Source organism: Oncorhynchus tshawytscha, linkage group LG33 (genome assembly GCF_018296145.1).
Source record: "Oncorhynchus tshawytscha isolate Ot180627B linkage group LG33, Otsh_v2.0, whole genome shotgun sequence".
NCBI lineage: Eukaryota > Metazoa > Chordata > Actinopteri > Salmoniformes > Salmonidae > Oncorhynchus > Oncorhynchus tshawytscha.
The window spans coordinates 9,657,063-9,674,305 of record NC_056461.1 but is presented as its reverse complement, the minus strand read 5'-3'; the positions used below and the strand labels follow the sequence as shown (position 1 = coordinate 9,674,305).

Genomic DNA, 17,243 nt, shown 5'->3' with positions numbered 1-17,243 from the left:
TAAGAGAAGAATGCCTACAGAGGAGCGACAGGGAGAGGAACAGACGGGAGCCAGGAGGTGTGCTGTGTAGCTGCTTCTGAGACTCCAGACTCCTGCATACATCTGCGGTTCCTTTCCTTGGTCTCTGCCAGGAGGCTGCTTAAAAACCCTGAGCCCACAGCTATATCCTCCTCCTCTCCTCTCTCTGACACACCACCAAACAGGAATAAGTTCTATACACATCTGCACACCAAAGTTTTCACCACAGCCTTCTACGAACCAAAACGTTCTACACACCAAAGATTTCAACAATATTTTCTTCAGTCTCCTGGTTCTTAGAGACTCTTCAAGCTCTTAGAGACTCTTCAAGACAGACTGACTCCGGCTGAGACGTCTACTAAACCTGTGGACTGTTGGATGGTCTATTGTTGTTGCTCGTCTAACTCATGCAGGTCATCTGTTAGCTGACTACTCTGATTGGTCTGTGTGAGAGACTGTGGGTGGCCTGAGGATTTTGTGCGTCACTAAAACATTAGTTGGCCTATTTGGTCTGCAACCTTGCCTTTGTTTCGTTGGTACAACCCAGAGTGACTGAGGAATCTTCTCCTGCACGGCAGATAAGGCCTTTTTAGAGCTGGGGTCAGGTTGCACTGCGAGTCCTGGTTTTGAGTGTAGGAAGAAGATGAGGGGTGCAGGGTTGAGTTTGTGGGTGTCTCTGGTCCTGTGCTGCTGGGTTCTGGGCTGGGCTGGAGGTGTAGAGGGACAGGACACTGCACGTGTCCAGACACAGGTGAGACAGACTGGACCTGTGGCACGTGGGAGAGAGGTGGAGGAAAACAGGGAGGAGGTTATGATGGACGACCCTGGCGTGGAGGTGGAGGAGAACAAACCAAAGAAGAAGAAATCTCCAGAGGAGGTCGAGGAAGGTAAGAGTTGGCTCCTTCAGTTCTTCTTCTTCTTCTCCTTCTTCTTCTTCTTTTGTCCTCTTTCTCTCCTTGACTGTATCTTCCTGGTGGTCCATCAACCAGCAATCCCTGTAACAACCTCTTGGGAACAAACTTACCAAATACTTGGCCCAGTTTTCCCCTTGTTGCGTCTTGTTCACAAACATGGGTGGAGACAGAGGCATTGGCAGAGATGATCCTGGTCCAGTAGAGCTCCCAGCGGAATGATTCCCACACACTCCTCTCTGAAATACGTGTGCATGGAGCCAACCAACGTGGTGTGTCTCATCCAAACCCAACACGCCTGATGCTGTCGGCTCTGAGAGAGGAGGGTAACGGAGCTGTAGCACTTTTCTATAATGTCGTTTCTCTATAGTTTAGATATGTAATAATAGTATTGAACAATGTGTGGGAGCCCGAGTCGTTCCTTGAGCCTCTTACTGTCAAAAATTACTCACAATTTCTCACTCACAATTTCTCACAGGCAGTGGGAAACATCCCAGTTCAGCAGTGTGCATGTGTGTGTGTGTGTGTGCTTGTGTGTGTGCTTGTGTGTGTGTGTGTGTGTGTGTGCATGTGTGTGTGTGCTTGTGTGTGTGTGTGTGTGTGTGTGTGTGTGTGTGTGTGTGTGTGTGTGTGTGTGTGTGTGTGTGTGTGCGCTTGCATGTGTAGATGGCAAACACATCTGGTCTGTCTCATGGTAGAAGCGGGGTGGTAAGGGGTACGTGGTGGTAAGGGGTAGAAGCAGGGTGTTGAGGGGTGGTTCAGTGGGTTTCCTTTCCATCCCTTCATCATCCTTCTTTTTATAACCATTCTCTCTATACCTTCCTCTTTACGTCCCCCCCCCCCTCCATCCTCTCTACACTCTCCATTGCATGGGGAAAACACACAGTTAGTTATCTGTCAACAATATGTTTTCAGTGAGACTGTTGATGTCTAGACTCCGTAGTGCAGTAGTCTTTATTATCCACAAATGATCTCCGAAGACCAATTTTCTAAGAGGCATGCATACATATACATACAGTTTACTTAAAAAGTTTTACAAGTTTGTGTTGTAGTGGGAAAGTGGGGAAGACTCCCTACTGTGGATTTAACCGGTTAGTAACCACGTGGTGTTTGGCTGATGCAGAGTTGTTCTCACTCTCAGCCTGAAGAAAGTGTATGTTTCCGGTTTTCAAGGAGACAGTATTTTCAACCTAACTTCCGTTTCCCCTGAGAAACGGATCTGGGGACTCCGCTCAGGTGTCTTTTCACGCTTTCTACAATAGGTTAGGTTGTGAGTAAGTGTGTTGTTGCGTGTGTGTCTGCATGCATGCCTGTGTGCGTATGTGTTGCTAACACTACAGTAATTCAGGGATGAGGGAGAGGGTTACTGTCATATACACTTACTTAGCGGTCTGACAGCATTTTCGTGGCAGAACCAACACATCTTGGGTTTCACACTTTACATCATTTATCTGAGAGAAAATATTGCATTGAATTGAATACATTATAACCTCTTTCTGCATACCCAGGCCATCAATTTCCAGAATACTTTTGTGTAAAATACAAAAACATTTTCACAGTAAGGAGAGAGAATTTATGCCTGGGCCCAGTTATAACAATGGAATTGGTGTTTAATGTGTGCACTATTACGTTTTCCACTGCAAAGCCACAACTCTACTAGTTCTTTCCAAGTCCATTCCGGGCGGTTAGAATTAGGCTACATTTTTTTTTTTTTAAAGGCTGAGTTTGCAGAACCGGGAACCACTGAGTGATCTTTCATTTGGTTGTGCTGCAGGGAGATACAATTATGAACAAAAACTGCTTGATTTATGCATTGAACTTGCATGATTCACAGTGCCAAAGACGTCTCACAGGGATCCAGGAGTGCTTCCTTGTTTTTACCTTCAGATATCAACGTATCAAAGTATCTTCATGGGGGGGAAAAACAGCCTTCTTCAGGCTTGAGTTCTCACTTATTCATTGGTTAACAGCACTTGAGGAAAATCCTTACCTACCAATAAAATGTTAGTGGAAAAGGTGAGTAGACAGAGAAAGAGCAGACAGTTTCCTGGGCAGTGTGTTTAGCTGGCCTGTGTGTGTGAGGATGTTGACATTTACATTTCAGACAGCTAGGTAATGCTGTGATCATGGAACCATAACAGAGCTGCAGGAGCAGGTCTACTGAAGTCTACCGGGGAGAAAACAAGCACTTCTTTGTCTGTTACAGTCCTGTGTCTGTCTGCTAGTCTGGGGATAGTTATGCTACTACTCTGTGTATTACAGTCCTGTGTCTGTCTGCTAGTCTGGGGATAGTTATGCTACTACTCTGTGTATTACAGTCCTGTGTCTGTCTGCTAGTCTGGGGATAGTTATGCTACTGCTCTGTCTGTTACAGTCCTGTGTCTGTCTTCTAGTCTGAGGGCAATTGCATGGATGGCAATGGTTGACTAGTCTCTTTCCACAGCTGCAGTGTCTCTGAGTATGGCAAGTCTCTGAACACTTTTGATTACAAACTAGTTTTTAAAAAAAAGGTTTGTTAACCATAAGTAAACTGCTTTTAAATCATTATATGAAATAGTAGTATTCCACAATACTTTCCTGGGTGAACACTGTACCTCTACAACTCAACTTCTTGCTTGGTGCGGGGACTGAAGTGTAAATGATTACACCGTCAATTAAGCATTATCCACAAGCCACAACGAACCAACCAGGAACAGTTGGACAGCTGTCGACACTCAGAGAGTTGAAGGACCGTCAACACGGTGGGTTTGAGCTTGGCCAGCTGGCTGCCTGGCCTGCAAACCAAAACAAAGCAGTGACCTGGCTGACCCTGTCTGTCCGTACAAGGGCTCAGCATCATTGCTGAACCCTTGAACCCTGTGGGAGAGGGAGAATGTGTTCAGGCCTGTCCTTCAGGAAATAGGAAAGAGAAGAGAGGGAAAGAGAGGGCAAAGGGATATCTGTGGAGAGATTTCTCTCTCTCTCTTCTCTCTCTCTCTCTCTCTCTCTCTCTCTCTCTCTCGCTGTAGTTAGTGGTCCCGTCTTCTGTTCCAACCTTTTAGTCTCTTTCTCTAATTTTCTGGATGGAGCTAGGGTGTAGTAATGGTGGTGGTCATTTTTTATTAAATGCTTTTTCTCACACTCTCTCTATCTCTCTCTATCTCTCTTCAGCCAGGGCAAAGAAAGCTGCAGAGAGGGAGGCCAAAGCCAAGAAGCAGAAAGCCCCCAAGGCACCGAAAGCCACCAAGGCACCCAAGAAGCCCAAGGCTACCAAGGCACCTAAAGCCACCAAGGCACCTAAAGCCACCAAGGCACCCAAGAAGCCCAAGGCTACCAAGGCACCTAAAGCCACCAAGGCACTCAAGATCACCAAGCCCAAAGCTACGAAGGCCTCCAAGACGACTGGAAGGAAGGACGAGGTGGTGGAGCCAGTGGCCAAAAGACCCACTCTGGAGGAAGAGGAGGAGAAACTGCTGATTGAGCTGGGCTGGGATAGATGTACTTATACAGAGGCTTTAATAATAATGTTACAGATGTATATTTGATTTATACAGGGCTTTTCTAAGGACTCCTAAATGCTTTACAATATTAAATTAGTCTTTTAGTGGGCTATAGGTTTCAGTAGACAATATAGTCTTTTAATGCAGTGCATTGGTTTGTGACTGAGTAGAACGGTTGGTGACTTAACAGAACTGTCTCTGCAGTGATTCCACCTGTGACTCCCAAGGAGCCCCAAGAGCCAGGCCAGGGTAAGAGATGGTTTGATATCAGACAATGGGATCACACATGAGAAATCAGCTTATCTCTGTGCTATGAGCTGGTTCTTTTCACGCGAGACCTTTGAAAACGGCAGGTCACGTTCATGTAACGTTTCAGTGTAATCTCATTCATTTGCAATGTGCAGGTGTTGTAGTCAATAGTTCTCTGTTGATTCTGCGTTGGGGTTTGTGTGTGTGTGTTGTTTCTGCCCAGTAGACAGGAGACCCTCGGGGCCCACACCACCCTCTGCTGGCTCCAAGACCCTGACAGAGCATGACCAAGATTACTGGGATGCCAAGCGTGCGTCTGACATGACTCAACAGTCACTTTTAATCCAATCTTCTCTGTTTTGACGCATGAGTTCAGCTTGGCAGAGATTATGATCATACATCATCTATGAGAAATTGCAAAAAAAGCAAGACACTAATATTGTCAAAGCCTAATGTTCATGGCAGTTGAGAAGAAACACTTTCATGTAGAGAAAACTGTTGTTGTTCAGCCCTCTAAGACATCTAAACGTCTGTTTACAGCTGACAGAGAGAGGACCACCACTGAGGTCATTATGTATGTACCAGGTAACAGCCAATCCCGTCACGTAACACATTACAGTACTAGTTTCAATCGTTTATTTTGCATCTATTTAACACGCACACAAATAAATGTATTTTTCTTTCAGAGGAAACCACCGTACCGCCCATGCCCTGGTACGAAGAGTATGATTATGCAGATTGTAGGTACACCACCTGCCTGTCTGGTTATTTATCATGCTCTGTAAGAGCCCTCCCCTCTGTAACGTCCAACCTCTGCTCTCTCCACAGTGGCAGCTAAGAAGCTAGAGGAGGAGGCAGAGAAAGCTCGCAAGGAGAAGGAGGAGAAAGGTCTGAATCCCTTTGACTCTTTCTGCCAGGAAGAACCCTGTAGCTCTGTCCCTTTTAGGACACCCTTATGTGTTAATTCCTTACTTAGGCGACTGGGCCCGCGACTGGGTATGTTATATCCTGTGGATTGCGACGGTGTCAATATCGGGGAGTGGAAGGAGAGAAGAGTCCATCGCCATGTGGCTTTTGGAGAGAGAATGGGGTGGATTGAGAAAGAGAGAAAGGGGGAGAGGAAGGGAGAGCGATAAGGAAAAGAATGGGGTTTATCAAAACAGCTGCTGTCACGTGTAGGCGCCCTGGGCCTCAGTATCAGTGAGACAGACAAGGGGGGGAGGGATGAAGAGAGGGAAGAAGGGAGGGAGGGTAGGAGGGGGTTGGGGTTCATTTTGAGTGTGTGCAGAGCAGGCGGAGAGATTTCAAGTGTACATTTGATGATGTAAAGTGGAGTTAAATTCACCACTCGGTGTAGGCCTATCAGGATAGTTTCATAGAGTAAACTGAGCCATCTGTTTTTGAGAATATGCAGGGAGGGTTACTGGAGGGTAATGGAATGGCAGTAACTGCGCAGTGCTATACCGGCAACACATATGAGAGGACAGTATTTGATGCTTGCTGAGCTGGAGAGTAATGGCGGTGTCTTGCACCACAGTGGAGCGGCTGAGGAAGATGTGGGAAGAGGAAGAGGAGGAGAGGCTGAGGCAGATCCCGTTACACGCCGAGTCCAAGAGTAAGAAAATCACCTCAATACCGGTTTTCATAATCATATTCACCAATGATCAGCTTCAACTTTATTTGAACCCCTAACCTTATACTCCCAAACCTTCCCTACAGTAAATGTCTCAGTCACAGTCTTTGATATGTGAGTGTTTATCTGTCGCAGTTAGATACTGTTGGAATGCTGGCCTGTTTTTCTTCTGTTTCCTGTAATAAACTTGTTTTCTCCCCAATCAGCCTTCTGGTCCGGCCAGAAATAGATGTTTACTGTACAGTCAGACTAGGAGACGACTAGCCTGTTCTCTCTTTATCTCACCGTCTCTTTCTCTTCCAAGTACCAGATCTGAGACTCGTGTTATGGCCTCCGAGACCTCATAAAAAGGAAAAAGAATGCTATGAGAAAGCAAAAAAGTTTTGCAGCACTTGAAAACAACCATTCCCTTATAGCCTTTTCAGAATTTTAAAAAAGCATTGTGTGTGGTTGTGGGTGAGTGTGCGTGTGTGCGTGTGTTTGTGTAAGATGTGGTCAGTATTGGACTGTGTTTTTAGCCTGTTGCTCTTGACGACTACAGACCAAAACATTTAGCATGGCTGACTGAACTGTTTTGGTGTGTGTCCCATTAGTTTTCAGTTGTTTTGTTTTGTTTTCCCAGAATGCCCTCCTCTAGGCCTGGAGTCCCATCGTGTTGATGATGACCAGCTGCTGGCCTCGTCTCAGTCTCACCACGGCTTCTCAGCTCAGAGAGGCAGGCTCAACATGCAGGTACACAGAGTACACTATAGTGTAGAGATGCACAGTACTACACCATAGTATTGTCTTGTCTCAGTCTCACCACGGTTTCTCTGCTTAGAGGGGCAGGCCCCACATGCAGGTACACACTGTATTGTATAACATATTCTACATAACATACACATCATAGTACTGCAGATATACTTAGAATACTACATACTGGACACCAAATAAAATCAAATGTTATTGGTCACATACACATGGTTAGCAGATGTTATTGGTCACATACACATGGTTAGCAGATGTTATTGGTCACATACACATGGTTAGCAGATGTTATTGGTCACATACACATGGTTAACAGATGTTATTGGTCACATACACATGGTTAGCAGATGTTATTGGTCACATACACATGGTTAGCAGATGTTATTGGTCACATACACATGGTTAGCAGATGTTATTGGTCACATACACATGGTTAGCAGATGTTATTGGTCACATACACATGGTTAGCAGATGTTATTGGTCACATACACATGGTTAGCAGATGTTATTGGTCACATACACATGGTTAGCAGATGTTATTGGTCACATACACATGGTTAACAGATGTTATTGGTCACATACACATGGTTAGCAGATGTTATTGGTCACATACACATGGTTAGCAGATGTTATTGGTCACATACACATGGTTAGCAGATGTTATTGGTCACATACACATGGTTAGCAGATGTTATTGGTCACATACACATGGTTAGCAGATGTTATTGGTCACATACACATGGTTAACAGATGTTATTGGTCACATACACATGGTTAGCAGATGTTATTGGTCACATACACATGGTTAACAGATGTTATTGGTCACATACACATGGTTAGCAGATGTTATTGGTCACATACACATGGTTAACAGATGTTATTGGTCACATACACATGGTTAACAGATGTTATTGGTCACATACACATGGTTAACAGATGTTATTGGTCACATACACATGGTTAGCAGATGTTATTGGTCACATACACATGGTTAGCAGATGTTATTGGTCACATACACATGGTTAACAGATGTTATTGGTCACATACACATGGTTAGCAGATGTTATTGGTCACATACACATGGTTAACAGATGTTATTGGTCACATACACATGGTTAGCAGATGTTATTGGTCACATACACATGGTTAACAGATGTTATTGGTCACATACACATGGTTAGCAGATGTTATTGGTCACATACACATGGTTAGCAGATGTTATTGGTCACATACACATGGTTAGCAGATGTTATTGGTCACATACACATGGTTAGCAGATGTTATTGGTCACATACACATGGTTAGCAGATGTTATTGGTCACATACACATGGTTAGCAGATGTTATTGGTCACGTACACATGGTTAGCAGATGTTATTGGTCACATACACATGGTTAACAGATGTTGTTTCGAACAGTAAACATGATGGTCACATACACATGGTTAGCAGATGTTATTGGTCACATACACATGGTTAGCAGATGTTATTGGTCACATACACATGGTTAGCAGATGTTATTGGTCACATACACATGGTTAGAATTCTCTTGGGAGGTAATACGGTCTGCATTTGATTGTGAGGTATTCTAGGTCGGGTGAACAAAAGGACTTGAGTTTCTGTATGTTATCACAATCACACCATGAGTAGTTAAAATAATCATGAAACATACAGCACTGCCCTTGTTCTTCCCGAAGAGTTCTTTATTCCTGTCTGTACGATGCACTGAGAACCCAGCTGGCTGTATGAACGGGAACAGTATATTCAGAGAGAGCCATGATTCCGTGAAAGAGAGTATGTTACAGTCCCTGATGTCTCTCTGGAAGGAGATCCTCGCCCTGAGCTCGTTTACTTTATTGTCCAGAGACTGAACATCAGCAAGTAATATACTTGGAAGTGGTGGATGGTGTGCACGCTTCCTGAGTCGGACTAGGTCCACTCCGAATACTTGTTCTCTGCTGGCGGCGTCTTGGAGCAGCCTCTGGGATAAGTTCAATTGCCCTGGGGGGTACGAACAAAGGATCCAATTTGGTAAAGTCATATTCCTGGTCGTATTGCTGATGAGTTACTGTCGCTCTGATATCCGAAAGTTATTTCCGGCTGTATGCAAAAACACAAAAAAACACTCAGGGCTAAAAATGTAAGAAATAACACAAAATACTAAGTATTGCAAATTTGCTTAGGAGCTAGAAGCAGAGCTGCCATGTCTGTCGGCACCATCTTGCCATCATAGTACTGGAAAATGGGCTCCCCCTCTAGAGACAGGTTCCTCTCAAGGTTCATTCCTACCTAGGGAGCTTTTCCTTCCAACTATTTCCTCAGATCTTAAGAGGATGCTGCATGATTGACCAGTTGAGGGGATAATTTTGTCTCCCCAGAGTTCCGGTGATGACGACGGTGTGTACGGGGGTGCGTGGTGCGCAGAGCCAGAGGAGAATAATCACTGGTTTGAGGTGGACGCTCGCAGAGAGGTGGAATTCACTGGAGTCATTGTACAGGGCAGGAATTCAGACACAGTGTAAGTCCTGCTGTCCGGGGTCACTGCACTGTTCACACAGCCAGGGCCAGTTGGAATCCCCATTAGCCTGCACAATTGATTTGAAATGAACAACACATGAAATGAATACAAACCAAACACCATTCACATCAATGTTTTTTTTATCCATTAGATAAGCAGAATGCTGCAAAAATGATTATAGGGAAAAAGTAATAGGAAATTGAATATTTCCTGTGGAATCAACTGGCACTTTGAATGTTAAAGATTACACAATGTTGGCTATTCGTATGACTTATAAAAGTCTCTTTCTCTCTCTCTCTCTTCCTGTATTTCAGGGAAGATTTTGTGTCCACGTTCCACGTGTCCTTCAGTAACGACAGTCGTGATTGGACGGTGCTCCACGATGGCTATGCGGAGTGGGTGAGTAACCTCTTAAGATTGGTCAGTGCAGCTGCCAATTTATTATCTCAACTTTCCTCCTCTCTAAACTTTCCCCTCTCCATCCCTCCAGTTGTTCTATGGCAATGTGGATAGGGACACTCCAGTGATGGTGCAGTTCGATTGGCCAATTGTGGCACGTTACATCCGTATCCTTCCCCAGAGCTGGAACGGTAGCTTGTGTCTCAGAGCTGAGGTCATGGCCTGCCAACTGCCAAGTGAGTACAATACAATGCATAACCCCATCACCTCAGTGAAAACATCCCCTCCAAAAACTCCAGAACCTCATCACGTCCCTAACTCCATCACCTCATAACCTATAAAAGGATCATAATCATGCCCACAACCATCCCCGTTACTCTCCCATATGAATTCCACCACATGCTTCCAATGTTGTTCCTCCCTTCACTCCCCGCAGGCAGCTTCCGTAGTGAGAATGAGGTCCACCCCACAGACGACCTGGACTACAGACACCACAACTATAAGGACATGAGACAGGTGAGTCTAAAAGGAGAGTGGGGCACAGGTGGGTATGTCAGGTGAGATAGCCATTGTCCCTCTCCTCGCTCTATCCTCCTCTCCCACTCTCTCCTCCTGCTCCATCTCCCCCTCCGTCACCTCCACCTAACACATCACTCTCCTCTCTCCCTCCATCTTCCCATCTCTCCCTCGATCACTCCCATCTCCCTCTATCACTCCCACATCCCTCTCCTCCCTCCCTCTCTCCATCCCAGATGATGAAGGTGATAAATGAGGAGTGTCCTAACATCACAAGGATCTATAACATTGGGAAGAGTTCTGCTGGCCTGAAGATGTACGCCATGGAGATCTCTGACAACCCCGGGGAACACCAGACAGGTGTGTGTGTGTGAGTGTGAGGTTTGGTGAGCCATACAGCAACGGACCGCGCACACATACTAAGTGACCACAAAACACTGTCACATAAAGACATCTTACTCAACAGGTGAGCCGGAGTTTCGCTACACGGCGGGTCTCCATGGCAACGAGGCGCTGGGGCGGGAGCTGCTCCTCCTGCTGATGCAATTCATGTGTAAGGAGTACAATGACGACAACCCACGAGTGCGCCGCCTGGTGGAGGGTGTGAGAATACACCTGGTTCCCTCACTCAACCCAGACGCCTACGAACTGGCTTACGAGATGGTGAGGGACCTGGGCTCATTCCAGAAAGATGCTCCAACAAGGGATATATATGTTTTAATTGATGAAACAGGAACCAATGTAACATTACATAATGTTCTTTCCATATCCTATTTCTCTCCCCCCTGGTCCCAAACTGCCTGCTCTAAGAAGTGTATTTGCAATAATCTCTCCAATAGAGATGGCATTTTCGCACCTCTCCTCTCTCATTTCCAGGGCTCTGAGATGGGGAACTGGGGTCTGGGACACTGGACGGAGGAGGGATACGATATCTTCCAGAACTTCCCGGACCTCAACAGTGTTCTGTGGGGGGCAGAGGACAGGGGCTGGGTCCCACGCATTGTACCCAATCACCACATCCCACTCCCAGAGAACTTCCTCAATGGCTCTGTGAGTGTTTGGGCTCGAGACGTTGTTGTTTCTGTTATTGATGTTGTACTGTTCAATTTCCAATTACACTAGTCTCTATTTTCTCTCTCGCTTTGTCTCACTCTTTCTCTCTCTCTCTCTCTCTCGCAATTTCCAATTATACTACAGTTTGAATTTCTGGGGTGACATCTCTATTTTCTCTCTCTCTCTCTTTTTGTAGGTTGCCCTGGAGACCAAAGCTGTCATTAACTGGATGGAGCGGACCCCATTTGTGTTGGGAGCCAATTTGCAGGGGGGAGAAAAAGTAGTGGCATACCCGTTTGATATGCAGCGGCCTCCAAGGGCTGCAGGGGTGGGTTTAGTATCCTATATCGGGAATCTTTATCTCGGGAATTTCAGACGTACCCATAGATTTATATCTGCACAGGGACCCAAGAGAATAGGATCCCATTTCCAGCCCTGCTATCTTCTATTACATTAACATAATCTGATTCCTGTGTCTTTCAACAGACGTTGGGGTCTCGGCGTGGGTCTCGGCCCGGTATGGACCATGAGATGAACGAGGAGACGTGGGCCCGGATGCAGCGTCAGAACGGGGACGCGCTACGGGAGACGGCAGACGACACCATGTTCCGCTGGCTGGCCATGTCGTACGCCCACAGCCACTTGACCATGACGGAGACCCAGCGGGGCTCCTGCCACACCGACGACATCTCTGGGGGACAGGGCATCATCAACAGGGCCAGCTGGAAGCCTGTGGTGGGGAGTGAGTGTCAATGGGGACGGGGAAAGACGTGAAGAGTGGAGGAGAGGCGAGAGAAGAGAGGAGTCTGAAGGAAGGGCGCAGGAGAGAGATAGGGAGAAAAAGGGAGAGAGAATATCAAGGCTCAGGAGAAGACCCCGATGCAGTCAGTTGAGGTAACAAAGGTTTATTACAAAAACAGTGGGGCAGGCAAATGACAGGTCAAGGGCAGACAGAGGTCAGTAATCCAGAGCAGAATCCAAAAGGTACAGAACAGCAGGTAGGCTCAGGGCAGGCAGAGGTCAGTAAATCCAGAGCAGAGTCCAAAAGGTACAGAACAGCAGGTAGGCTCAGGGCAGGCAGAGGTCAGTAATCCAGGGTGGTGTGAAAAGGTACAGAACATCAGGCTGGCTCAGGGCAGGCAGAATGGTCAAAACCGGGAAAACAGGAACTAGAGCAAGACAGGACCACGGGGAAAACGCTGGTATGCTTGACGAAACAAAAGGAACTGGTAACAGACAAACAGATAACACAGGTATAAATACACTGGGGATAATGGGGAAGATGTGCCACACCTGGAGGTGGGTGGAGACAAGCACAAAGACGGGTGAAACAGATCAGGGTGTGACAGAGAGAGGAAGAAATAAGTATGAAGAATCAGGTTAAAGAGAGATAGAGAGAAGCAGACAGTGTTAAGAAACTCCATCTCATGTTTTATACTTCCCTCATGATTTAAACCCCCAGGTATGAATGACTTCAGTTACCTGCACACTAACTGCTTTGAGCTGTCCGTCTTCTTGGGCTGTGACAAGTTTCCGCACGAGAGTGAGCTGCCTTTGGAGTGGGAGAACAACCGAGAGGCACTACTGTCCTTCATAGAACAGGTCAGAATACACACTACAAAGACAACATCAATTAATGTTTAATATTATCTTGTTTTTTAATGTATTTTACTGTGCCTTTTGTTACTTTGTTATTTTATAAACATTTGGTATTTTGGTATTTTATTTGGATCCCCATTAGCTGTTGCAAAAGCAGCAGCTACTCTTCCTGGGGTCCACACAAAATATGAAACATAATTACAGAACATCATTAGACAAGAACAGCTCAAGGACAGAACTACATACATTTTTAAAAGGGCACACGTAGCCTACATATCAATGCATACACACAAACTATCTAGGTCCAATAGGGGAGAGGCGTTGTGCTGCGAGGTGTTACTTTTTCTGTTTTTTGAAACCAGGTTTGCTGTTTATTTGAGCCATAAGAGATGGAAGAAAGTTCCATGCAATAAGGTCTCTATATAATACTGTACATTTCTTGAATTCGTTCTGGATTTGGGGACTGTGAAAAGACCCCTGGTGGCATGTCTGGTGGGATAAGTGTGTGTGTGTCAGAGCTGTGTGTAAATTGACTATGCAAACAATTTGCGATTTTCAACACATTGTTTCTTATAAAAAGAAGTGACGCAGTCAGTCTCTCCTCAACTCTTAGCCTGGAGAGACTGGCATGCATAGTATTTATATCAGCCCTCTGATTACAATTAAGAGCAAAACGTGCCGCTCTGTTCTGGGCCAGCTGCAGCTTAACTAGGTCTTTCCTTGCAGCACTGGACCACACGACTGGACAATAATCAAGATTAGACAAAACTAGAGCCTGCAGAACTTGGAGTGTGGTGTCAGAAAAGCAGAGCATCTCTTTATTACAGACAGACCTCTCCCCATCTTTGCAACCATTGAATCTATATGTTTTGACCATGACAGTTTACAATCTAAGGTAACGCCAAGTAATTCAGTCTCTTCAACAGCCACACCATTCATTACCAGATTCAGCTGAGGTCTAGCACTTAAAGAATGATTTGTACCTAATACAATGCTCTTAGTTTTAGAGATGTTCAGGACCAGTTTATTACTGGCCACCCATTCCAAAACAGACTGCAACTTTTTGTTAAGGGTTTCAGTGACTTCATTTGCTGTGGTTGCTGATGCATATATGGTTGAATCATCAGCATACATGGACACACATGCTTTGTTTAATGCCAGTGGCAGGTCATTGGTAAAAATAGAAAAGAGTAGAGGGCCTAGAGAGCTGCCCTGCGGTATCCCACACTTTACATGTTTGACAGAGACGCTTCCAGTTAAAGAAAATCATTTGAGTTCTATTAGATAGATTGCTCTGATATCCACGATATGGTGGCAGAGGTTGAAAGGCCATAGCACTTAAGGTTTTTCAACAACAGGTTATGGTCAATAATATCAAAGGCTGCACTGAAGTCTAACAGCACAGCACCCACAATCTTTTTATTATCAATTTCTTTCAACCAATCATCACTCATTTGTGTCAGTGCAGTACATGTTGAGTGCCCATCTCAAAAAGCATGCTTAAAGTCTGTTGTTAATTTGTTTACAGAGAAATAGCATTGTATTTGGTCAAACACAATTTTTTTCCAAGTTTGCTAAGAGCTGGCAGCAAGCTGATAGGTCTGCTGTTAGAACCAGTAAAGGCCGCTTTACCACTCCTGGGTAGCAGAATTACTTTGGCTTCCCCCATGGCCCGAGGATAAAGACTTTCCTTTAGGCTCAGATTCAAAATATGACAGATAGGAGTGGCTATACAGTCAGCCAGCATCCTCAGTAGCTTTTCATCTAAGTTGTCAATGCTAGGAGGTTTGTCATTATTGATCAATAACAATTGTTCTACCTTTCCCTCACTAACTTTACAAAATTCAAACTTGCACTGCTTTTCTTTCATTATTAGTTTTTTATGCATAAATATAATTGCTCAGTTTGTCGTGGGCATTTCCTGCCTAAGTTTGCCCACTTTGCCAATTAAATAATCATTAAAATAATTGGCAACATCAAATGGTTTTGTGATGAATAAGCCATCTGATTCGATGAAAGACGGAGTTGAATGTCTTTCTGCCCATAATTTAATTTAAAGTACTCCAAAGTTTTTTTCCATCGTTCTTTATATCGTTGATCTTGGCTTCATAATACAGTTTCTTCTTTTTGTTGAGTTGAGTCACATAATTTCTCAATTTGCAGTAAGCCAGCCAGACTTATTAGCCACTCCTTTTGCCCATCTCTTTCAACCATACAGTTGTTCAATTCCTCATCATTCAATGGAGTCTTAGCAGTTCTAACAATCAGTTTCTTTACAGGTGGATGTTTATCAATAATTGGAAGAAGCAATTTCATAAATTCATCAAGTGCAGCATCTGGATGCTCCTCATTAATCACATCAGACCAACAAATATTTTTAACATCATCCACATGAGTCCCAGCAATATCTTTTGTGTGATCTCTTATACACAATTTTAGGCCCAGCTGTTGGAACTTTGGCATTCCTGGATATAGCCACTATATTGTGATCACTGCATCCAATGGGTATGGATACAGCTTAGAACAAAGTTCTACAGCATTAGTAAAAATGTGATTGATACATGTGGATGATCTTGTTCCTGTAGTGTTTGTAAACACCCTGATAGGTTGATTAATAACCTGAACCAGATTACAGGCACTGGTTACAGTAAGAAGCTTCCACTTGAGAGGACAGCTTGATGAAAACCAGTTAATATTCAGGTCCCCAAGAAAGTAAGGGTGGCAGGTGGCCTAGTGGTTACGAGTGTTGGGCCAATAACCGAAAGGTTGCTGGATCAAATCCCTGAGCTGACAAGGTAAAAATATGTTGTTTATGCCCCTGAGCAAGGCAGTAACCCACTGGTGCTGAAGATGTGGATGTTGATTAGGGCAGCGCCCTGCACCTTTGATTCAGAGGGGTTGGTTTAAATGCGGAAGATACAACTAAATAACTTCAACTGAAATGTACAACTGACCAGGAATCCCCCTTTCCCTATATGCCACTGAGTAAATGCTGTACTTGATTGAATTGCGCCCAGTGATGTCATCTGAGCGTTGAGCCCTGATAGAGGTTCTGTTTCCTGTGCCAGGTGCATCGGGGGATAAAGGGTATAGTGAGGGACATGGAGGGCAATCCTCTGGCCAACGCCACCATCTCTGTGGAAGGTATCAAGCACGACGTCAAGACTGGTAAACCTGCATTTACACACACACACAGCATATCGCAGAGGAAGACCAAAGACAAATGTACATGGCAGTTCCTTCCAAAATGATATGACATTTCTGATCCTCTCTTTCTGGTCTTTCCTTTTCTCACCCGCCCGTAGCTGCAGCCGGAGACTACTGGCGGTTGTTGAACCCTGGGGAGTACCGTGTGATGGCCCGCGCCGAAGGCCACACTCCCCAGACCCGGCTGTGCATGGTGGGCTACGACTCCGGGGCCACCCCCTGCAGCTTCACCCTGGCCAAGTCCAACTGGGATCGCATCAAGCAGATCATGGACCTCCACGGCAAGAGGCCAATACGGCTTGTCACCAAGGCACCACCCCAGGCAGGAAGTGACATCAGCGGTGGAGCCGTTGGCAGCATGAACACCACAAAGACGGACACCAGTGGCAGGGCAGCCGACTCACAGAATGCTAAGAACCTCCGCCGCTTACGGCTGATGCGCCTGCGCCAGCTGCGCCTGCGGAGACTCAGGGCCAACCTCTCCACCACCACGACAGTTGCCACCACGACCACCACACCGGCCCCCACGACGACGGCGGAGCTGGTGACCGAGAGCACTACTTCCTGGTATGACTCATGGTTCCCTGTGGAGAGTTCGTACACAGAGCCCACGCAGGCCGAGATCCTCACGGAAATCCAGGAGTCAGAGCCCACACAGGACTACATCTTTGATTACAAGTTTGATGATTACTAAATTGAATTGCTAAAGTAACAAATTATGGTTTGTAAATACACAATCATAGCTAAAAGGCATTATTCAAATTGTGGGAAATAAAAAACACATTTAATTCCGTCTCGTGCTGAAAGACAATATTGTAACTGCATTTTATGTAGCACTTTTTATATTAAAAGAATAATACTTCTTTGGTGCTCTTCTATTAATGTCTCATGATGGTTTTACATTTATTCTGATATA

The 17,243-nt window shown here is 45.2% G+C and overlaps 1 protein-coding gene across 1 annotated transcript; it reads left to right on the top strand.

The window, feature by feature from the left end:
• On the top strand, positions 1 to 17,190 carry aebp1a (AE binding protein 1a). Its single transcript, XM_024397209.2, has 21 exons — positions 1 to 905; positions 4,080 to 4,406; positions 4,613 to 4,657; positions 4,884 to 4,967; positions 5,198 to 5,242; positions 5,344 to 5,397; positions 5,486 to 5,545; positions 6,195 to 6,272; positions 6,913 to 7,022; positions 9,414 to 9,553; positions 9,868 to 9,952; positions 10,044 to 10,188; positions 10,389 to 10,468; positions 10,705 to 10,828; positions 10,935 to 11,131; positions 11,345 to 11,518; positions 11,718 to 11,849; positions 12,008 to 12,263; positions 12,984 to 13,123; positions 16,189 to 16,288; positions 16,426 to 17,190. The coding sequence occupies exons 1-21, from the start codon at positions 662 to 664 to the stop codon at positions 17,019 to 17,021; spliced, it is 3,216 nt and encodes a 1,071-aa protein (XP_024252977.1). The 5' UTR covers positions 1 to 661; the 3' UTR covers positions 17,022 to 17,190.
• The last annotated feature ends 53 nt before the right edge of the window (positions 17,191 to 17,243 follow it).